At 42.6% G+C, this 23,589-nt stretch overlaps 1 protein-coding gene and 1 long non-coding RNA gene across 9 annotated transcripts in view; one reads left to right on the top strand and one right to left on the bottom strand.

The window, feature by feature from the left end:
- The window catches only part of RAPGEF4 (Rap guanine nucleotide exchange factor 4), a 288,792-nt gene that overhangs the window by 239,860 nt on the left and 25,343 nt on the right, over positions 1–23,589 (top strand). For 7 of the 8 annotated variants that reach the window (XM_035007755.1, XM_035007754.1, XM_035007752.1 and 4 more), the window contains 7 exons: positions 447–525; positions 13,021–13,171; positions 15,088–15,176; positions 16,099–16,129; positions 16,343–16,421; positions 17,591–17,737; positions 19,528–19,625. In XM_035007755.1, coding sequence (XP_034863646.1) covers positions 447–525; positions 13,021–13,171; positions 15,088–15,176; positions 16,099–16,129; positions 16,343–16,421; positions 17,591–17,737; positions 19,528–19,625 — 674 coding nt within the window. Of the gene's footprint in view, positions 1–446; positions 604–8,007; positions 8,661–13,020; positions 13,172–15,087; positions 15,177–16,098; positions 16,130–16,342; positions 16,422–17,590; positions 17,738–19,527; positions 19,626–23,589 lie in introns of those variants that run through there. The other variant, XR_004679678.1, reaches the window with a different exon arrangement.
- The window catches only part of LOC118012325, a 54,372-nt gene that overhangs the window by 17,798 nt on the left and 12,985 nt on the right, over positions 1–23,589 (bottom strand). The gene's annotated exons all lie outside the window — the stretch shown is intronic.

Genomic DNA, 23,589 nt, shown 5'->3' with positions numbered 1-23,589 from the left:
CTCATCTTTCATTGCTCCCTATGGAAACAAGGGGTGGAAAAGACATAAAGGAAAACAGATGTTGACATAAGATATATGGTGTAAGGTAGACAAAGAAATGACCATATGTGAATCCTGCACATGTGGAAATGCCCATGGGTAGCTCTTTAATTATAGGTATTTTTTAATATACATGTGGCTAAGGTGACCAGTGCTGTTGGTAAAAGCTGTCTCTTTTTAAAATACTATACTTTTGGTTCACTGTCCTAAGACATTGAGTTTTGGTCTCAAGCTTGTGAACATTATTGTTTTTATTTGCAGTGTCTCTATGTACAGCCAAACCACAATCCCCCAAGCCAATGCAGAAGACCATCAACCAAGAACAAACGAATAGATACTCTTGCTTTTCTAAAGACTTCTGCAAAAAACCTGATTTCTTTTTCTGCTTTGCTTTTCTCCTCCTGCAGATTCTGTTTTAAATGACTTTGTTATGATGCACTGTGTTTTTATGCCAAATACCCAGCTTTGCCCAGCCCTGGTGGCCCAATATCCTTTTGTGGTTTGAAGTCTCTATTCCCTTGAAGATGCCCCACATCTATATGGTCATTATCTCATTCTCTGAAGGTAAGTCACAGTCCAGGCAGGGTCATGCCCTCCACCTTTGTCAAACTGAAACGCCCGCAGTTTTCCCCTGGCGTAGACTCCAGCCCTCTCTAGTAGGTTTTGTCGTGCCGCGTGTAAGGATCTCCTCCTCATTACCTGTGTAGAGAAATGTGAGCCAAGTTACCTCAGGAAGGTGATGCCTACCTGGGAGGTAGGCTAAAGAAAGTTATGGAGAAGAGTATTCTTAGAGAGTATTCGTAGGGACAGTTCCCTAACCTTGGAGACAGACTCTGTGCCTCTGCAGGGTACCTGACAGCATGGCCCCAGGCCTGCCTGCATTCTTCCTCCAAGCCCCAGTATTAATCCCTTTGCGCATAAATACCAAAAAAGTGACCATCATGGGGTAGCTTTACTTTGACATCTGTCCTGGTGCATTCTCTCCTCCAGATACAAAATGGATTTCTTCATTGTTTTTATTTTTATTATTCTCACACTGACTGAAGTCACACAAAACTGGAAATTCTAATGGCAGTTCCCCTGGGCAGCTGGAGCGCTGAGTTTGTCTGGGGCGTCTTGTCAATAGTCTGTTGAATTGACCAATTGGTACATGGTATCTGGCACACAGAGCATTCAGAAAATCAAGTTGAATAAAAATGGTGAATGTTATTGAGTTACACCCTCAACTTCAGGGGTCATGTGAAAGTATATTTTCCAGTTCTGCTTTATTTTTAAAGCAACAAAAATGTAGACCCCAAAACACTTTGGCTTTTTGAGGAGTAAAATCTATTGAAGGAGAATGGCTTTCTTTTTCTCTGAGCAATCCAATCAATGTTGCATGTTTTTCTTTTTCAGAATTATAATTGCCTTACCTGATTCTCATTTTCTTGTTCAGTCATAATTCTCTTTGAAGTCAACGGAATGTGTGAGGATGGGAGATTTGAGTTGAATGTGTTATTCAGAAGGAACTGCAAGAGTGAGATTTGGGTGTTTATTTGCCTGGAAACTATCTTTCCAAGTAATGACAGCTTAATGAGACTCACAAACATTATATATTCTTTCTGGCTTATATTCAGTTTTTCTCAAGTAAAGTTAACATATTCAGGATCTCTCTGTGCTCTTTTAACTCCATGCATGGTAATCGTTATTAGACCTTTGAGACTTGTTAGAAGGAAAAATAAAAACCACCACTGAGTTCAGACTTATTTTTTTCCAACAGTTAGCATGTCAATAAGGTTAAGGCAAACAAAATGCAAAGAAGAGCGAGGGAGTATAGCGGGCCACGCCATACCATCTTTACAAGTAGAAACCCCAAGCACCAGGCTTCTGTGTTTTTGCAAATTCTGATTTCTTCATTTATTAGCTTGTTCTCCTTTGGAGCTGATTAAGAACATTCATATCACTGACTTCTGTTTTTAAAATAGAAGCTTCTAGAGGGAAAGTCCATGCTATGTCCAGGTCAGGAGGTGTAGGGAAAATGGTAGTGGGAGGAGGAGAGGAAGTCAGGAAGGTGAACAGTGGAATCAAGAGAGGCCTGTGATTTCCGATCCTGATTCTTTTCTCAGTAGACAGAGGGAATCCAGGATGGCTGGCTGTCATCTAAACTACCTAGTGCCCTCAGATCACTTCCTTCATACTTGGCCCTACGAGAAGTTAGATTCTCTCCATTGCTCTATTTTGAATCAACTCCCTGTGTGTCAGGCACCTTGCTAACAGCATTGACCCATATTATATTCCTTTATCCTTACAGGTGTCTATTGGGTTAGTATTAGCTTTATTTTACAAGGATTCTGGGACTCAAAAACAGTGGGGTGACATGCCCAAGGCAAGTGACAGAGTCAGGATTCATCCAGGTCGTTGGATTCCAAGCCTGGAGTGTGTCACTTTTTTTTCTTCGCAGATTATTTCTTTAAGAGCTTATCCCTTAGAGTTAAGAATACTTCTTGATAACAGATTGCAAGATACATGTTTATCTGTGTTTCATTTGACTAAAAGCAAAGTAGGCCTAACTTACTGAAACCGAATAAATGAAGCATTCAGTAGAACTTTTCTCAATCATAGAAATATTCTGTTTCTGTGCTAGACCAGTATCTGCTAGCCTTGAAATTCACTATGACTGAGGAACTGATTTTGTAATTTTACTTAATTTTCATTAATTTAAATTTAAATAACCATGTGTGGCTTGTGGCTGCCATATTGGACAACATCAGTCTAGTTCTTAGATACTGGGAATGAGAGCCTCAAACAAGAATTGCTGTTCTGTGATGCCTAGGGAGGGCATCCCAGGGATGCCAGGGGCTTACCCTGCTACAGGAGAGCAAACAGAAGATGGTGAGGACTCAATTTGTAGTTCCCCTTTCTCTCTAGGAACATGTTATGTGGGCTTCTTATATAGGCTAAGTTTTTTTGGTCATTAGTAGCATAAACCAACTGTGACTGTCGTAAGGAATATAGGAATGCCCCAGAGGGATGTGGGGTCACTCAGAGAATTGAAGGAATCCTAGGAGAGCCCAGACTTTCAAAAGGGGCCTCAGGGGCAACAAGTAAAGACTGTGCTTTGGGGGCAAATCTGCTCCAAGCATCCTGGGCCCTCACCTGATTCCCACATCCCTAGGAAGGAGGGTCTTGTTGGCCTAGCTTGGGTCCCTGCTGACGTCTTGGTCAAAGGAAGGCAAAAGATTTTCACAGACAGCCCCCCAGAGACTGCCTGTAAAGAAAAACAGAGAGGGCGCCTGGGTGGCTCAGATGGTTAAGCGTCTGCCTTCGGCTCAGGTCATGATCCCAGCGTCCTGGGATCGATTCCCACATCGGGCTCCCTGCTCCTTGGGAGCCTGCTTCTCCCTCTGCCTCTCTCTCTCTCTCTCTGTCTCTCATGAATAAATAAATAAAATCTTAAAAAAAAAAAAAGAAAGAAAGAAAAACAGAGAAAGTGGAGAAAAAGGTGATAAGCAGACAAAACAACAAATATACATAAACTGCTTAACGCCTCTTGCACAAGCGACGGGGAGAAATCGTGTAAAGCTGAGCGAGTGGGTTATCCCCCATTATTAACATGAGAGAAGGGACACACTTAACCCCGTTCCAGTAAAGCACTCACATTAAAGTGAGTTGCTTTGGCTGAGTGTTTTCAAAGTACTTAATATCTGTGACTGTGCCTAGCAGCCCTATGAAGAAGTCCGTACTTTCACTACTCTTTTTCCAAATCAATAAACGAGTATAATGAAAAATTATGATTTGCTCAGAGAAAGGTAATTACTAGTACAGAAAAGATTTGAGCCCTGAGCCACTGACACCTATTTCTGTCCTTAATCCTCCAATTTTGCTTTTAGCACAGAGGAAGATGGTAGAACTCTGTTTAACATTAATATTTCAGGTCTTTTATGTGCTAATAAGAGAGAATCTCTATTCATTAGATATGCTTGGAACACGATTTCACCTGATGAATACAAGTGCTTTCTAATGAGTTTTTTTAATTATATTTGTTCAATTTCTGTACTTTTCATCTTCAGTTTCTTTAATCTTTTTAAAATTTGCATGTAAAATTCAGCTCAGTTTTCCACTAGTCTTTAAAAAGAAAAGTAAAACTACCTATAACCCTATCAGGTAATACCATTGTTAACATTTTGGTATGTATCCTTCCAGTCTTTTTTTCTTCACATGTAGTTCTATATTTTTCAATATAACAATAGAATCATACTGTAAGTAATTTTGTATGCTTTGTCACTAAAAACTATTTTATGAATATCTTTCTCTGCCATTAAATAGTTCTCCACAGTTTTTTTCAATAGTTCTTCAGTTTTTTCTATATAGGTATCTTATATAAGTAAGATTATGTTGTATATGCTTTTTTGTAATATGTTCTTCTTCACTTAATAGTATGTTGTGGATATCTTTTCAGACATATAAATGTATGTTTATATATATATAAATGAAACTACATCTTTTTTTCAGTTAATTCCATAAACTCTTATTAAACACACTGTGTCATATAGTGCTGGGCAACAAGGTGACACAGATACATGAGAAAAACATGCTATCATTTTCATTAACTCACAATATTATATGGTAGATATGTCATAATCTATTTTCTTAGCCTCTTCCTATTGGATATTTACGGGGTTTTTTTCAAAATTTTTTCCTATGACAAACACAATGGGATGAATCAACATCCTTCCAGCTAAATCTTTGCCCACATATACGATCATTTCCTTACTTTAGAAGTAGACAAAGAGTATGTAATATTTTAATGCTTTTGGTGTTTACTACAGCATTGCTCCCCTGTTGTCTTAATTATGTGTTTTATGATTAAACTCTAGCATATTTTTATTTGTACAAATGCATGCAGGCCTTCAGTTCAGTAAGTGATCACAATTAAGTTAATGTTATTTTGAATTTTAGTAACTACATCCTTGATTTGGAGAATTTCCCATCATTTACTTTATCTTCCCAGCACCCAGCCCCCACATGTGAGGCATAAAAAGGACTGGTATGATATTTATTTCATTTTCCATGTGGGAGAAATCAAGGCACATGGAGCCAAGTGAGCACCTAAGATTACACATATTCTGGCAAATGTTTGGAGAAACTCCATGTAGCACTAAATAATACCAGTTGCAATGGACATTGTCCTTGTCATCAGTGCCATCTCAGTGGGTCAGTCTAGCTACTCAGTAGTTGGCTGCCCTTGGTCATGGTTTGTTCTCATCTTGCAGGCCCAAAGTAGACTGAGATTCAAAGAGGGGCTTCCTGGGGCTTCTGGATAAAAAGCTCTCTTAACCTTTAAGAAAGAGAGCAGGAAGCCTATAGCCCCAATTGCCAGTGATGGCCTTCCTACGATGACTAGGGAAATAAGTCCTATGACAAAGCTGAAATGCATGGAGAGTCAGGAAAAAAAATGGGTCTGATAGTATCATTACACTTGTACCAGTCCTGAAGCTTACCCTGCTGAAGATTCTTTGTTATGTCAACAAATACAGGTCTTTGTCGTTCAGGACAGATTGTCATTACAGCTGAAAGAATCTTAAGGGATCAATGGCTTATATAAAATTTATAAAAAATGTAAATACAGCAATAGTTTTGGCCAAATATTTTTTCCTTAGCATCTTAACTTCTTTTGGCTTAGTATACACGAACTCTATGCTTTGGTCATGGGAAGAATTTATTTCATTTCTTGAAGCAAAGAGGAAAAAACAGAATACAGATTTGCCACTCAGTTTTAGCTAAAACTACCTTTATATATATGGTATCCCTTATACAGAGACAAAGCAAACACAACAGCTTCCTTTACTGAAAAGGCAGGGCCTCCATCATTTATTTCTCTGTAAAATTGACCCGGGATGTTCTAAGTTGACTGGGGTTCCCTAGGAGGAACTTTTATCAAAATTTGCTTTTCTTGATGATTTACAAAACAGCATCGGGTTCTTATTCTCTAGATGAAGCCAAGTTTTTAGGAATATTATTTAGATGTCTAAGGAAAATTGTCAGCTTAAATTTTATTGAAGCCAAATTTTACCATTGTAGTCGCCCAATTGTTTCTGTAAGCGTTCAATCCATAGGTTACTATGAGAGCAATTTACTTCTGCAGATATGCAACTTGAGACTTTATTGCCAATAAGGAATACTTGGTTTGATGATGATATGATGTGATCATGGTGTCTTCTTTCTCAAAAAATGACCGTATTATCAGATATTCTACAAAGTACTTTATATACATTTTCTCCGCCTCATATCAACACCGTGGGATCTGTACTCTTTTTGCATTAGGGGAGTGAGACTGAGCAGATATGTCATTTTCCCCAAGTTCCTTAGCTAGTAAGAGTTAGAACAGTAGTGGGTTGAATCCAGCAATGGGTTGTTAGTCCACGTCCTAGTTCTCTACGGTGAATACTAGACCCTGAGTTAAGACTAAAAAGAATAGCCAAGAACTAGAGGCTTCTAAAAATGCAGAGAATTCTGAAAAATTAGTGAGAAAAAAAAAAATTCTGAGCAAGAAAATGGGAGGCACGTAAAGAAAAATGACAGCCGAGAAAGCGGACCTGGGAGCTTCAAGTTCATAGGCTCTCACAAACATGGGAGCAGCTGTGTGATGGGAATAGCATCACAGTTAAACCCAGAGAGGCCAGGTCTTATGGAAAGTTCCCAAAATGGCCATTTAAAAGATTTCACATTATTTCCAGGGGGCGGATCAATAATAATGATGGTGGCTAACACTTGCTGAGCACTTAATATGTCTCCGATACTGTTCTACGCGGTTTACCAATATTGTCTCATTTCATCTTTAACAGCAATCCTCTGACTTTACTGATGAAGAGACTGAGGCTCTAAATGGCCAATTAACTAACAAAGGGTCTCGTGGTTTGTAAGTAGGAAAGCCAGGATATGAACCCAGGTGGCCAAATTCGAGAACTTGCCTTCCAAGCATATGCTGCATGAAGGAAGGGATAGATTTGGTGCTCAGGATGTTAGGATGCTCCACGAAGGCAAGCAGGGTAGTAAAGAGGCCCCATAGCACAGTGGGAAAAGCACAAGCTCTGAAGTCAGAAGACCTGTGTTTAAGACCTGCATCTTAGAAACTGTATTACTGGGCGCCTGGGTGGCTCAGTTGGTTAAGCGACTGCTTTCGGCTCAGGTCATGATCCTAGAGTCCCGGGATCGAGTCCCGCATCGGGCTCCCTGCTCAGCAGGGAGCCTGCTTCTCCCTCTGACCCTCACCCCTCTTATGTGCTCTCTCTCTCTCATTCTCTCTGTCTCAAATAAATAAATAAAATCTTTAAAAAAAAAAAAAAAAGAAAGAAACTGTTTTACTTGGCAATTATCCTTAGCCTTTCTGAACCCCGTCTGTATCATAGGGGTAATTATACCTGTCCTTGCCCAGTTCATCAGGTTGATGTGAGGATCAAATGAGGCTATGTGTGTGAAAGTACATTATAAACCTTTAAGCCCCATATAAAATAGTGCCCCCTATAAATACATTATTGTACCATCATGAAAGGAATATAGCATAATGTAATGAATATACCAAGCTTTGTCTAGTCAGTGGGCAGATGACCCCCAAAGTTTGTTTTCAGCTGCAAGCAGAGATCCTGTATGCAAAGCAGGGCTTTAAAAACAACAACACTGAAGAGTATCAGTTTGAATGTTGATAAGTGTTTTATAAATAGCTGCATAATTAGCATGTACTTACTGCAAAAAGTATACATAATATTTTATTCCCTGTTGTAGGCTGTAATGAATCTGCTGCCTCTCCGTCCTAGGAGGTTTTCACTTACTTTCCCCATGATAATTTTAATATGTGGAACCATTATTAGCTGAATTAAGAATAAGTAAATGAGCAGTAAAAAAAAATACAGAAAAATTACAGGTGCCTGTGGTGAGTAAGATAATAACTAGGTAAAAATATATGAAATAATTACAGTGTTTGAACGACAGAGCCCGCATGAGGAAAATGACTCAATGGAATATTAAACCTGCTGTTGGCCGGGTAGAAAGCCTACACTGTGGCCTTCACCTCTTCGGATCCTCGGCCCTGATCCTCACTGAAAACAGATCCAGTGTGTCCCAGTCACGTTTGTGTGATGCCGAAGGAACTGGTCCAATTCAACAAAGATTTAGTCGTTCTGAAAGGTTGTGCTCCTATAGATTAATTACCCAGTAACTAAAAGATTCAGTTTCAAAAATGCCCTTGATGTTTGGTACTTGTGTGGACTTAGTCCTCCTGATGACATTGAATATGAACTTCTTTAGAATGTATTCATGATCTGTATTTGACATCTTGACAAAACAGAATTTCAGATAATTTAGATAAAGGTTTTAAAGAGCTGTGACGTTTGTTTGTTTTTGAAAACTGTATTATATATAGCACTCCAAACAGTGTAATTGAATTAAGGTAACCAGTCAATCAACAAACATTTGAGGCTTTTTATGTTTCCTGTTAAGGATTCTGATTTAATGCTCCCAGATGGTGACAAATCTTATTACCATAACAAGAGAAACCTCAAGTTAGGATTTGAATCCTCACGAATGTTTGGTTAATAGTGGTGAGTCACTGCTTTTTTTTTTTTTTTTTTTTTGAAGTAAGCTCTATGCCTAATGTGGGGCTTGAACTCACAACCCCAAGATCAGGAGTCACATGCTCCACTTCCTGAGCCAGCCAGGCACCTCCAAGCCCGCTGCTTTCTAAATCAGCAGGTACTGAACAAGAACACTGGTTGAAACTATAGCAGAGAGGCTCTAATTCAGACATGCCTTCCTGACGATCAGATTGTCAGAGCTGCAGCAATTAATGCTTGATCTTCTGTATGGTCTTTGTCTTCTTTGAGGCCTTTTTGGGATCAATTTCTGCATCTCAGACTGATTGCCCCACTATCCAATAAACTTCAAATCACCTAATTCTGCTGCATAATACATGTTAGCATAAAGAAATATTAATATCAGACAAAAGGTGCCAACAGAGACAGGTGAACAATGTGCTGGAGAGAGAGATAAGAGAACTGAGTTCTAATCCCAAGAATTCCATTGATAGATTTGGAAAAATCACTTAAGCTCATTCTACCTCAGTTTCCTTACTTCTGAAATGGTGGAGTTGGAGATACAATCAAAGGGCTTTTGCAACTCACAGATTCTATGATTCTGTGAATCATCTGAAATCCATTCAGTGTGTCAGTGATGACTTTGGCCATTTTGACTATTAAGGCCTTTTCTTAATTGTATTTAAAATAAGAATTCAGTGAATAATTCTATATTCTCTTACGGACTTTTATCTAGCACTTTATGAGACACCAGAATTGTGTTATCTCTCTGTGTCTTTTTCGTCATGAATTCAAGCAGCCATATTGCTTCTTACCTGAACCCAACTGTCATGACATCAGGAGTCATGGCTATACTTAATACATGTATTTCCTTATCATTTGACAAAATCACTGGGTTATGATGTATTTTATTTTCTCTGCTAACTACACTTAACATAGACATTAGCCAAGTATACATTTCAGATAGTGTTGTTAAAAGTATCTTATGTGGGAGGGAAAAAAAGTATCTTATGTATGTGGTATCCATTGATCATCCTTTCTGAATTGTTGCTTGTCCTGGAGAAGAGCTAGGTTTGTATTCCCATAAGAATACATCTTTCTCCATCAAGTGGTTAATGCATTGTTCTGGTTTTAGCGCCAAAGAAGGTAACAGTTTCTGCAACCTTCCTGATGTGTTTGAATTTATGAACAAACTATATTTGAAATGTCACTCTTTGGGGGTTTAATTGTTTTACATCATATTGAGATAAGGGACCTGGTGGGGTGTTGTTTCCCACCCCCCACTTTGGCTGCTGTCTGAAGGGAATATAGTTTTTTTTCCCTCTTTCCACTTTTTTGTAAGAGTTTAATAAAATCTAAAAGTAAATCATATAAATCTTCTAAAAGCCTGGGGAAAGTATTATGGGAATCAATAGAAGCCCCAATACCTCATTATAACCATTTCAAGTATTATCAATTACATAAAGTCTTCTTTGTGTCCCTTGAGAATCTGATTCAACAGACTGTTCAGGAATGGAACGATATGTTGCCTATGGAAGGTCAGAATACTTGCGCATATGCCTGGATTCAGCTTATAAACATACTATTACCACCACTCCAATAACATCTGTAAGGGGAAAGGGAGACTTGGTGAAACAAATCAGTGCTTCCTTTTATTTTTCCAGAGGGAAAAACACTTAACTTTCATGAGAAAAGAAAGCAAGCTTTATTCTAGTCCCTCTGGATTTGGTCATTGCTGGCTCCCAGGAGCCTGGGGAGCTATTCATTAAGAGCAGAGGACACTCAACTCTGGTTTAGGTACTCTTCAGCCCTGGGAAACTTAGAACTTAGGCAAAAGAAAAAAAGAAAGAAAGAAAGAAAGAAATCTCTTTCTCATCAGGATTTTTGCTTCCCAGATTTAATCATTCTCAATAATTTCATGAACCCAAGCACTAACATCCAGTCACTGTTGGGGGGCTGGGGGTGACGACAATGGAAAGAGCCCTGTCTGGATTTATAAGCCTACCATTTATTCACTGAACAACCTTGGGCAGATCTCTTCTCTCTGTTTCATCTGTAAGTATTTATGGAGAGCATTATATGATCATGTGAGCACATGGAGCATATTTATTATAAACTATAAAGCTCCACATACATTTATAGTGTTAGCATGTTAATCCTTCCAATCATGTGTTCTGTCTTTCGTTGTAGAAAAAAAGACAGATTTCCCCCGTAGGAAAGAAGTCACGAAAAATCTTTATCCTGACCCATAGAGATAATGTAAATTTAATATCCTGTCCTAAGGCCTTATAGATTAGCCACAGGTGCGCTGCTGATATCACTGTATCCAAGTCACAAGTGTTTGCATTGCTTCCTGAGTCCAAGTCAAGATAACCTGGAGGGGCGCCTGGGTGGCTCAGTCGGTGAAGCCTCCGACTTGGTTTCGGCTCAGGTCCTGATCTCAGCATCTTGAGATCAAGTCCCACATCAGGCTCTGCACTCAGTACAGAGTCTGCTTGAGATTCTTTCCCCTCCCTCCTCCACCTCCTCTGCTCCTCCCCCTGCTCTCTCTCTCTCTAAAAATAAATAAGTAAAATCTTAAAAAAAAAAAAAAAAAAAAGATAACCTGGAAAGTTAGCATTCTATCTGCTTGATAGCAAATTTGATAGTTCAAACCGTCTCCATCTTGTGCAAGTAAGAAAGACTCAATCTCTCTCTCTTACTGACTCTTAGGTGAATCAGTACATATTTTTCAGTAAAGAATAACTCATTTGGTGCCCACCAAGTGCCGGACTGTGTTGCTAGGTCCCATAAAAATAGTGATAAAATGTTGTGCCTGCATTGCAATTCTTTGGAAAGAAAAACTGAGTTATGTGTGCATACAAGCAAGGGGCCTAAGGGTTAATCAGAAAAGAAATAATTTTCACATAAAGTGATCTTTCTTCCCTTTTTTTTATTGTAAGCTCAGAGAGAATTGTAGCAATATGGGTTGAGCAATTTTCTTTGTTATGAATCCCGTGCTCAATTTATGAAAGCCATTTTGCAACCCATTTACATGCAGTAAACCTTTGCTTTAAGGTTCTGTCATTTGCCTTGATCATGATTATTTATAGTCCCTTTAGAAAAGGCCCTTTACGGGTTTAGCTGTCAAGCACAGCACTGCCACAAGGCAGTTTTCTACTGAGCCTTTGAAGTCATGGTCTTAAGCTAAGGCACAGCTAGTCTTGTAGCCAACTAGGAGGCAGAGGGAGGGGTGTTGTGTAATGGGGAAGAAAACTAGTTGGAATTAGGAGTCTTTTTCAAAACCAACTCCATAGTCTCACCATGTGATCCTGGCCATTTGTGCGCTTTTGCAATCTGTTTGCTCACTGGTAGGAAGGGAAGGATGCTTTTATCCCAAGACTATAAAGTAGAACTTAACTAAGGTACTCTAGTGCAAGAGACAGTGTAAGTTATAAAGAGGAAAGTGTTCCATGAACTAATTGTCTGCAGTATGATCTGCTATAAATCACTGAAAAAGGAGTGGTGTGTCTCCTCTAAAATCTTTCTTGATCACATACTATATTCCCTCTACTGTAATACACACACGAATGTAAACTGAGAGCAGAAGCCTTTACCTGACACATCAGAAGGCACTCAACTAAGTATTTATTGGATTAATGGATAGATACAATTGCCAGCTGAAAGTCACTGTGCTGGGCATGGTACAGAATACAAGGCAAGTAATACATCATCAGAGGCCTCCAGGAGCTTATAGTTTCGTTAAGAAGTCTAGCCATAAAGGCACAAAAAGCCAGTATGAGTTAAGTTGTGGTTTGAGGCAGGAGAAGACGTTATGATATAGTGTGTCGAAATCCCTCACCAGATCCACACAGCAGGAACCTTTGCTCTTCTTAACTCTAGGTGAGCCTGTCTTCCTCCAGCCCCATGCACTCTTGGTATCAGTCCAGCAGAACTTAGATGCCCACTCAGAAGGGTTTTGCTGAAATGTACACAGTGAAGTGGCTTTATAGACGTATGTGCAGAATCATAGGAACCAAAAAGGGTTGGCAAGGCCCCGAGAGACAAGCAACAGCAGGGAGCACTGCCTCCCCCAAGGAGTGAAGGGCCAGGCGGAGGGCAGCCAGAGAGTGTGATGGGGGCTGGAGCAAGGCACAATAGGAACCCTTGTCAACACACAAGTCCAAGTGGAGCCATGCGAGTCTTATTCCTGGGACGACTACCCTGTCAGAGTCAGCAGACATGAACAAGGCTTTCTAGGCACTTGGTCCAGGATCTTTCTGTGGGTGGGGCTTTTCTTGAGGGCCTGAGGAAGGGGTCCCATCAGTCCAAAAGGCTGGCTTTCTGAAACTGGAATGGATCATTCTCTGCCTTCACAAGTGGCTCAGTGCAGTGAGTGTGAAATGACCAGACGTCTTCCTTGACTCCGCGGCACTTACCACGCGCAGGCTTCACAAGGTACAGAGCAGGAGAAAATGGATTACGCCCTCAACAATAAGAGGCGAGTCATCCGCCTGGTGTTGCAGTGGACCGCCGTGTATGGAGACGCCCTACAGGAGGATGACGTGGCCGTGGCTTTCCTTGAGGTACGCGGAGTCCTCCCTCTGAGAATACATCTTTGTCCTGCTGTACCAGGACTCCCCAGAAGCACACAGCTTCCCCGGAGAGACTGTGATTGCAAATTCTGTTACCATGTTCATCAGAAAGGTACTATGAGAGAAGTAAACAACATCATCCAACCCCCTGCCCTTCTAATTCAACAACTGGTAGCATCGTAATGTATTTTCACTTGCTCTCTTTTTCTTTGCAGTTTTTCTATGGTCATAATCACATAGTACCCATCATTTTGTAGGCTGCTTTTTCCACTTTATATAAGGACTTTTTGATGTCAGTGCCGTTTTTCTAGTAAAAATTCCTGATGACCTTTGAGTAGCTCTGCCACATATATGCTTATTTTTTATCGTGTTGAATATTTACATCATTTCCAGTTTCTACATTCCTCGAATAATAGTACAGGGAACATTTTTGTGTAAGTAGGCCTGTCCTTGATCATATTCCTAGAAGTGGGATTGCTAGATCCAATGGTACCTATTTTTGAGTGGACAAATTTTATTGAGATACTTTTGTGGAGGACTTTCTAGGACCATAAGGTAGTTCCAGAGGGACATGATTTATGTCATAAACACTATTTTAAGCTGAACTTCCCTTTTCCTTCCCGTGGCTCCAGCCCCACATTGCAGCATGGGCCCTGGCATTCAGTCCTTGATGACTCACTCTGTCCTCCGAAATGTAGATGAGGATCTTCAGTGCAGGCAAAAGGCAATGTGGCTTCTATTTCAAACGTTATCAATCTCTATGTTCAAGAATGAATTATCCAAAAGAAAGGTACCCCCTTTCCCCCTTTTAATCATATAATTTGGCGGGCAGAGAGGTGGGGAAGGGAGGAGAGGGGACTGTGAGTGACCCTCAAGGCTGTGGAGTGAAGTATTTTGAAACTATAAAGGAACGATCGTAGCTTGGGTCATGCATTGACTCCTGGCCGCTACCAGTTGAAGAAAGGACTGTCTTGCAGAGGAACCAGAGTGGTGGTTAGGCTGGTAGCACCACAGCTGTCATCTTCCGCTGCGGAGGCCACTGCTCCTGAGCAAAAAGCAGGCCCAGCTGCTGCTGCCTGGTGGTCAGGATCGGCCCCAGGGCGTCCATAAAGAGTCCTGAGTTGATACCAAACTCAGCAGAACGTCAGTCCAGTCCTGAAGACCATGCCTGCGTTTTACCACCAAAAATCAACCACTCCTAGTGGGAAATAGTAAATAAACAACAGATGCTAAAATAATATTCAGAATAAATGTTAAAATTTCCCTGAAAAAATGTTGAGGTGAAGAGTGCTCTTAAACTATAAAATGACCCATTCTAAAACATTGCATTGCATTGCCTTTCATATAAATATTCTATGGGGGCGCCTGGGTGGCTCAGTTGGTTAAGCGACTGCCTTCGGCTCAGGTCATGATCCTGGAGTCCCGGGATCGAGTCCCGCATCAGGCTCCCTGCTCGGCAGGGAGTCTGCTTCTCCCTCTGACCCTCCTCCCTCTCATTCTCTCTGTCTCAAATAAATAAATAAAATCTTTAAAAAAAAAAAAATATCCTATGAACAGTTCATCTGCAACTTAAAAAAATTTTTTTGAGTTTTTTCATTGTTGTGAAATATATCAAACATAAAATTTGCCCTTTCAACCATCCTCAAGGATACAATTCAGTGGTATTAATTAATTCACACTGTTATGCCACCATCACCACTATCTATTTCCAAAACCTTTTCTCACTTGCAGTTTTGAATCTAGACATATTGTAACATTTTCTTTTTCTTTTTTGGTCTCCAATCCATACAACCATGGTCTGGAGATGCTAATAAAGAAGATGAATAGAGACACATCTTTGTTGCTCTTGACAGAACCGTGTACCTCGGCAATTGTTATTAAAAGCCTGTGACCTTTGCCAATTACAGGAGTTTTATGTGTCTGTATCAGATGATGCCCGGATGATTGCCGCCCTCAAGGACCAACTGCCCGAGTTAGAGAAGATTGTCAAGCAAATGTAAGGAAGGGCCTGGCTTGGGGGTGTGTTTTCATCAAGTAAGTGCCTGCCTCTCGGTCAAAACATCTTCCAGGGCACCTGGCTGGCTCAGATGGTTAAGCGTCTGCCTTCGGCTCAGGTCATGATCCCAGGGTCCTGGGATCGAGTCCCGCATCGGGCTCTCTGCTCCTTGGGAGCCTGCTTCTCCCTCTGCCTCTCTCTCTCTCTGTCTCTCATGAATAAATAAATAAAAATCTTTAAAAAAAAAAAAAAAACTTCCAAAAAGTCCCTCGCCCCCCAGAAGGTGAAAGCTGGTTTTTCAGCAGCCACATGGTGTTCTGGTTTGAGTGGACAGGGCCTCAGGCTTGGGTGGTGGGATAAGGCCAGGTGAAGAGGGGAGAATCTGCTCCGCTCCTTTTGTGCTGGACGGCTGCCAAGAGAAAGCCTGGCACAAGGCGGATATCCTCCTGTGGGGTGTCTCACTCAGTAAACTCGGGTCCCTTTGGTTTGAGGCAGTGAATCCAGTAATAAAATAGTGGTATTTAAAGAAAGATGAGGGGGAATTACTTATATGGAAAATTCGCTTTCTGCCACCAAAGCTGTTGCTGGTGAATGTTTACATCCCCTCAGTGAAAACATGGAAGGTTTCACATGCTGTACTTTGAGCCTTCAGTAAATACCGGAGAGAATGTATGCTACTAGGAAGACCCTGAAAGCTAGACATCTTGGCTTTCAACATCAGTTCTGCCAGGGGTCTGCCTGTGATGCAAGCCGATCTCTTCGTGTGTCCTCTGTGCTTGGTCTCTTGGTATTAATATGAGGTTTGCCCAAGGATTGCTGTCATTTCCTTTTGTAATATAAGATTCAAGTGCTGTACAAGTGAAGCAATTCAAAATAACAGTACCAATGGTATTAATTAATGTGCTTTCTCTGTTTCTCGTAGTTCAGAAGATGCAAAGGCTCCGCAAAAGAAGGTAAGTGACCACGGATTAGGATTCTCTAATTGTGCCCTGTTGTGTAACAGTTCTCCGGAAATATTATAGTGCAATATATGAAAGGGATGTGTTTGTAAATACAAAATATGTTTTCTCATTTCTTGACTCTGCTTCTCGAGTGTGTTTCCTCTGAGTTACAAGTGTGCATCGGTCATTCTCCCCTTATGGTGGTTGCTGTGGTTATTTTTACAGCACAAAGTTCTTTTGCAACAGTTCAACACAGGCGATGAGAGAGCCCAAAAGCGCCAGCCTATCCGCGGCTCGGATGAAGGTGAGAATTCTCTTCTAACTCATGGTTGTATAGATTACTCAAAATCAATAAAATCCCTTCCCTGGGAACCCTTGGGCCCACTGAAGAGCTTTTCTTGGACTATCTCTTTGCACCCCAAATGGTTTGCTTGAAGGTGCCCTTTTGCATTCCAGTTATTTATCCTCTTGAACTCTGGGCCTGGAGCGGAGGTGCTTGTCCACACTTCCCTGATTCTGCCTCTCCCTCACTACCACCATTTCCTGTAGGAAGGAAAGAGGATCTCAGGAAGTAGTTGCCAAGTTCGCCCACCTCCGGGAAGAGCTGACAGGCAGATGGCTGGCACTTTGCAATGCCAAGCAGAGGGGCAGCATGGGGTCCCCTGCAGAGCAGGACTCCTGCCCAGAGAAGGCACTCTGGCCCCAAGCACTGCGTTGTTAGCTGCCAGGAGGGAGGGGCACATGCTGACAATTACCATTTGGTTCTTTAAGATTTGTCTCAAGAGTCGCAACCAAAATAGAATGAATAATAATGACAAAATTTTCATTTTAAGCCACAACTGAATCTTGTCATTTAGGAGCGCCTCTAAACCCACAGATTACAGTAGCTGGAATTGCTCCCAGGGTTTGTGTTCAGAGGTGAGCCTGTAGGTGCCATATATGGGTTTGCTGAGCTCGATGCTGGCCCAGCCCCAAAGTACACAAACTGGTGAACACGTGAGCGGGAACGTCAGTGTGTGTTCATGCCCCAGGCAGAAGCGCTCCTGTTTGCAGATGTGTTAGCTTTGGCTTCCCCACCACCCCGCCAGGCAGCAGCAATCTAGCAATCAGCCTACTGCCCAGCACTGCCTGGATTATGAGAAAGAAACTCTCACAGGCAAGGGCAGACCCAGCAGACAGGCCTAAACGTACTTTCTCTGTTCCCCATCTCTTATAAATGGGTTTTCCACAAATATCTGCTGTGGTTCTTTGAGTTGGAGATGGCAGCCATGTGTGTGCCCATCCTCAGACCAGTGTGAAGGTCAGGAGTTTTGGAAGCGGGCAGGCACAGGCATTGCTGACTGCAGGCAGGTACAATAGTAAGAGTGACAAGATGGTGCAAATTTGGGAAGTTATCTAAACGTTCCCATCACTGATGGTTTTCTTAAGAACTCCCAAGACCAATTTACCGTATTGTTCCTGCCTTCCCAATAGTTCTGTTTAAAGTCTACTGCATGGACCACACCTACACAACCATTCGGGTGCCAGTGGCCGCCTCGGTGAAGGAAGTCATCAGCGCAGTTGCTGACAAACTGGGCTCTGGGGAAGGCCTGATCATCGTCAAGATGAGCTCTGGAGGAGGTAACAGCTTTAATTAGCACATTGGGCTTCTGCAAAATGGAATATCCCATCCAAACAGAAACCTTGCCAGGAGTTAGCATGGGCCTTCCAAGAAGATCCAAGGGACAAATTGGTGCTCTGTGTGCTCCCACAAATAACAAAATAATATGGTTAGAAGTGGGCTGGGTGAGTGTCTAATATGCCCTATTTTGTAGGTACCCACTATAAAGCAGAAGGAGGTGAAGCAATCTATCTGAGGCAGCTGGAGCTGAGGACTCTGGTGTGGATGTCAGCTTGGAGCTCTTTCTATAGAAACCCTAACAAAAAAGCTTAAGGTCTCGGAGCTCTGCGACATATGGACCCTAAGACAGCTTGACAAGCTATGGGCCATAGGTTTCCAAAAGTCTAGAAGTTGGAGGCGATCATAGGCTAGTTCTTTCCAGCTGATGATGGTTCCCCTCCTTACCTTGTAGAGAGGGCAGGAACCCAACTCATCGAATAAAATGAGGAATATTCTCCCCATAGGATTACTTAATTGCCTTATGCTTTCTTGAAATGCCATTTATTCATTCGCCATATATATTCACTGGCCACTTACTATGACTGGGACGGGAGAAATGTGTTGGGTGCAGCCGTGTTCCCAGGCTGTTGCCAGGCCGGCACAGAGGTAGACAGTAATAAGTGAACAATTATAATCCATGCTGGCTAGAGTTTTGGAACTAGTCTAGTCAGCACCTGTTGCCATGAGAGCCCAAAGAATGAGCAGTAAGGCTTATTTATCTGGAAATGATTTAACAGCAGGGGGATCCTTCAGGATCGGGTAAGCCATTTTTGCCATGTTTGAAGGCAAATGGTTCTACCGATGCAGGATTTTTAAATGCATCCTCGATTCCCAAGATATCCTCTCCCATTTCTGTCCCAGGCACACAGGTCCCAGGATGCCTGCCTTCACTGATCCCTGTGGCAAAGTCTTTCCACGGCTGTCCGGGGTCCCTCCTTTGCCTCCTTCGGGTTTTCACCCGAATGTCCGCGTCCGCCTGAGGCCCCCTCCTTCCTTTCTTTGATTCCCCTTCTAAAATTGTATCCTCTCCCGCTTACGTATACTTCCTAGCCTCCTTCCCTGCTGGTTTTTCTCCCCGTGGCTGCTCACTCTCTCATATATTTGTCTTGTTCACTGTCTGCGTCCCTCACTGTGATGCAAGCTCTTTTTGGATTGGGAATTTTTTTTTTCCCCTGTGTTGTTCCCTTCTGTGTCCTCAACACCTGGAGCAGTGTCTAGCATATAGTACATGTTAAATAAATATTTGTTGAATGAATTAATTTTAAAATATAGGAGGCTTAATCTAAAGGTCATGCCACTGCCCTCCAAATTAGGGAATCCGTGAAAAAATAATAATGAATTTTATATCTAAAGTCATTTGGGATCTCAGAAACCCCCTAAGTTTTCTAAAAATGATCTTTCCATCTCCACAGTGCTGGGCATTATTGCCATCTGGAAACATAATTTGTCATATAAATAGTAAGTGCAGTTTTTGTAGATAATTACAGTTGCAGCGCAGAACTGGGTGAATTGACCCTCGGCTACTTGCATTCCTGTTTTGTGGTCATTTTCTGATGGCATCCTGAGCGTCCTGTGCCTGCCTGAATGCTGTGTCTTTTTTATTCAGTGGGCCCCTTCGGTCCTGTATTTTATGCAGTCACTCTGCGTGTTCCGGTAATTCACCAAGCTGACAATTTGTTGGTGTGATTAGGGCAGTGCAGCAAATCTCAGATGCATTTAATAGGCAATCTCATGCTTTTTATGTTCACAGAAAAGGTGGTGCTCAAACCTAATGATGTTTCAGTATTTACGACGCTCACCATTAATGGACGCCTATTTGCTTGCCCGCGAGAGCAATTCGATTCACTGGTAGGTGTGGATGGCCTCCTCAGAGCAGTGTCTGCAATCAGAAAAACTTGTCTGGAGCTGAATTTTGCAGTTATGTTGAACTGAGTTGCTAAAAACTCTTCAATGCTCCTTGGCTTTTTCTTTTTCTGTGCTCCATTAGGTAAGCCTCAGGTGTTCATTTGATATGCTCTGAGCTTTAGATTTTCTTTTGTGGAAATTAGCCAAGTAGCACCACTATCGGGGTGTAATTCAGCTTTTAGACCTCTTTATAGTAAATGACCTCCTTGAAATCCCCCCAATTTAGACAGTAATATCAAAAATCTGAATGCTTAGACCAAGAGAGAAAAAAATGTTTTAAGACCAGACACTGTGATGATGTATCATGCTCCTTTGTGGGATGTAGAAAGGCATCAGGGCAAAGCCACTCTCAGGTCTAAAAAAAATGCAGTTCCCTGAAAGGGCCCCAACTTGGGTGGGAAATACCAGAGGCCAGCAGTTTCTTCCCTAAGTCCCCCAAACCCTTGTTGCCAGCCCACACAGAGCTGTCTTCGAGTAAAGGATTAAGCGGCCCATGCTAACAGTTGAGTAGCCTCCTGTCTTTTATGTAGATGGTAGGGTTCATTTCTGGTTATCCTATAAAAATTAGACATGTTGGTGAGTAGCTCTCAAGCTACGTTGGAAAGCCTGGGGGGACAGTGCAGAGGATGGGGAAGAAGTTTTCTCCATCTTGGGACACACGGGGCTGAGTTTACTAAGAAAATTGCAAGAAGAGAAAGAGGTAAACAGCCTCACATTTCAGGGGAGAGTTTAGCCACGTGGGTGCTGCATAAAAACATCCAAGTGTCATCAAATCAGACCTTAGAAGTAAATCAAGATTCCTCTCCTCCTGAGAACTGTTTTGGAGCTTGTTTTGGCCTCATGGTAATTCTTTGTTCGAGTTGGGGGAGAGCCATTTTGAGCGCTCTGGTGCAGTTAAGTGGATTGTTGCCATATCCTGAATCCCACTGGAGGGGAACTTAGCAAATGTGGCCTTCGTTCTCTCACTGTCCCTCATCCATCGCTGCCCATGAGCACCCTTGCTTGCCTCAGCCACGGGTGCTAGAAGATCTGTCTGCACACGGTCCTTTCATTTATATTTTTTAGTCATCCACATTCACTGCTTTCTAAAAGATCAGTATTTCCCAACACTGAGGGATTGTGGGGGGAACAGCATACATGAGTCGTGCTGCCCTCTCCTGGAAATGAACACCATCAAAAACCAGGTTAGCTGTAGCCCTGTTACAGGTGCTGGGCGATGTGTTTGCCACATGGCATTCGGCCTCTCTTGCCAACCGGTTCTTGGCCGCAGCGATAGATGACATGGTGTGCGGATGGAGTGTGTGGACTGTTTCCAGCTCCCTGTCGGGCAGACACTAACGCTTTAAGCCTCTGTTTATTTGCACACCATCCTGCAGCCTTATGAATTCTTAGTCCTTGCTAGTCTTCCATGTTAAGGCCTGAGTAATTGAAAGGCATTTACTTTGCAACAAGTACTGGGGAATGAGAGCTTGTTAACTCCCTCCATGTGGTGCTCCGCCATTCGCTGGGCTGCGAGTTATGTCATCGTACTAAGGAGTGGTTGAACCCTACCTGTCTCACAAAACTGGAGACATGGAGCCTTTTCCAGCTTTCTAAAGATTTCCCTGAGGACAGTCTTTCTAGGAAGAACTGCACACAGGATGACTCTGCAGTACAGAATGTTGGCCAAACCCTTTCATCTATCAACACATACTTATGAAGTGTCTGCTTCATACTCGGTGCTATGCTGGCTTCTGTGGGACACTAGACCAGTCATCCCGGAGACTCTGTCCTTATGACAGTTACGGTAGGGAGATGAGACTAACACAAACAGCCTGGAACAGAACACATTGTAGGGCTACACTGTGTTGTCTAGAAATACCAGAGTGCCAGTGATTTATCCTAGTTGTTTGGATTCTGGAGCTTTATCTCTGGACATTTTATTTGAGCATAAATGTTAGTGCAGAGCAAATTATAATAAAACCCCATTGTACTGTAATTTGGTTTTACTCTTACCCATTCGCTACCCTTAGACTTTTATTTAGGACTTACTATATCATTCCAGGCATTGTGGATGGTTCTGGCTCTGGAATGGTCTTGAAGACAAATCCTTCATGTGCCTCCAGGAACCCACAGTGTAGTGAGGGATTCCAGCGTGTAAGGAGAAGACGGTGTGACAAATGCCATTGCAGAGCCAGGCACAGAGGGGGAAAGAGGGATGCTGGGGTGGCGGCTGCCTTTAGCCATCTCTTTGTCACTGACGATCACTATACCCTTTCTATGTCTTGGGTTCTTGAGTTGGAAATTGGAGGATTAACAATGCTGTTCTCCCAGAGGGAGAGTACATGGGAGTTCTGTGCCTCTGGATAGGCAGTGTTCAGACCTGCCTGTGCACTGCAGACCCTCCATAAGCTCTGTTGCACCTCATCTGATGGGAAATGTCCACAGGACTGTCTATGAGAAAGTGGAGCCAGGGGATGATGCTTCCTGGGGGGCCCCGGGGTCAGCATGTCAATTCCCCACTTCAAATAGAAGAGCCGCTTCGGCCACTCAGATTGCCTCTTCGGTGGTTCATGGAGGGAAGGGGCCAGCCTACCCTTTGTCAAGGAGGGAGGAGGCTTTGGTGAGCCTGCCCACTCAAAAAACAAACAAACAAAAAAATAGAGATTCTATTACTCTCTCAAAAGGGATGCAGGAATGATAGACCAGCATCCATGACTTAAAGAATTTTATATATTTCTTAACATTGGCACCTTCCCTGTAGTTGCTGGGTTTATCCCCTCTATGAAAAGCCGTAAGGTGTCAAGGAAAAGAGATGGGAAGCTGGGTAGGCTGGGGAGGAAGAGAGCAAGAGGGCAGCTGCGTAGAGCAGAGGGCTGGGCACATAGCAGCAGCTGCAAGACGGGGCAGAGTGCGCAGAGCCTGTCTGCGCCTGACAGGACTACCCTGCTTGAAACCGTTCTCCATACTTGTTTCCATAAGCTACTTGCCCATAGCTTCAGGTTGGTTCCCTAAGTTTCAAAACTTCGGAATAGGGGCGCCTGGGTGGCTCAGACGGTTAAGTGTCTGCCTTCGGCTCAGGTCATGATCCCAGCGCCCTGGGATCGAGCTCCACATCGGGCTCCCTGCCCAGCAGGGAGCTTGCTTCTCCCTCTCCCTCTGCCTCTCTCCCTGCTCATGCTGTCTCTCTCTCTATATATATATATATCTCTCTGTGTCTCAGATGAATAAATTAAAAAAAAAAAACTACGGAATAAATATTTTTGTTCCTTACTCTCTGTGCCCTGCATAGGGCGCATCAGGAACAATGGTGCTTAGCTCTTACATCCCATACTTTCCCATGCATTTGCATCACTGTGGCACATGGGGGGAGGGGACTCGTTTGGAAGGGGAGGGGGGTCCTCCTCTGTGCCAGGCACTCTGCTTATGTGATACACTGACATTATTCCCAGTTAATCTTGTTAAGAAGCCTACATACCCAGTACTGCGACACCAAGTTCCCAGAGCTGGAAACAGACATTCAAGAGATGAGGGAATCGATCCCAGTCTGTGTAGTTAGAGTAGGGTTTGCATTTGGAGTCTGTGGCCCTCGAAAGCTACCCTATTGCAAAACCCCAGCTCTTCGTCTGGAACTCACAGACTTTCTAAAGGTGTTCGAGCTGTCTGTTTGGTTCCCGAGGCCCTCTATTTCCAACAAACAGGTCTCCTGACAGCTTTCTAGCCTTCCTGTGTCTCTAGCCACCCTTCAACAGACCAGTCTGGGTGCTCAGAGGAGACCTTGCTGTTCTAACCCACCCAAGTTTGTCTCTTTAATCTTTTATAGCCTGGCTTCTTTCTCCAAGAACGTCTTCAGGCTACGCATTCATTTGAAATACCCACTAACTCTCAAAAAGCCCATTCCTGTTCTCCCACGCGTTTATCCGTGTAT

This window comes from Mirounga leonina, unplaced genomic scaffold, assembly GCF_011800145.1.
Source record: "Mirounga leonina isolate KUSES-001 unplaced genomic scaffold, KU_Mleo_1.0 Mir_151, whole genome shotgun sequence".
Taxonomy (NCBI): Eukaryota; Metazoa; Chordata; class Mammalia; order Carnivora; family Phocidae; genus Mirounga; species Mirounga leonina.
The sequence above is the reverse complement of the archived record's forward strand: the minus strand, read 5'-3'. Positions and strand labels throughout refer to the sequence as shown.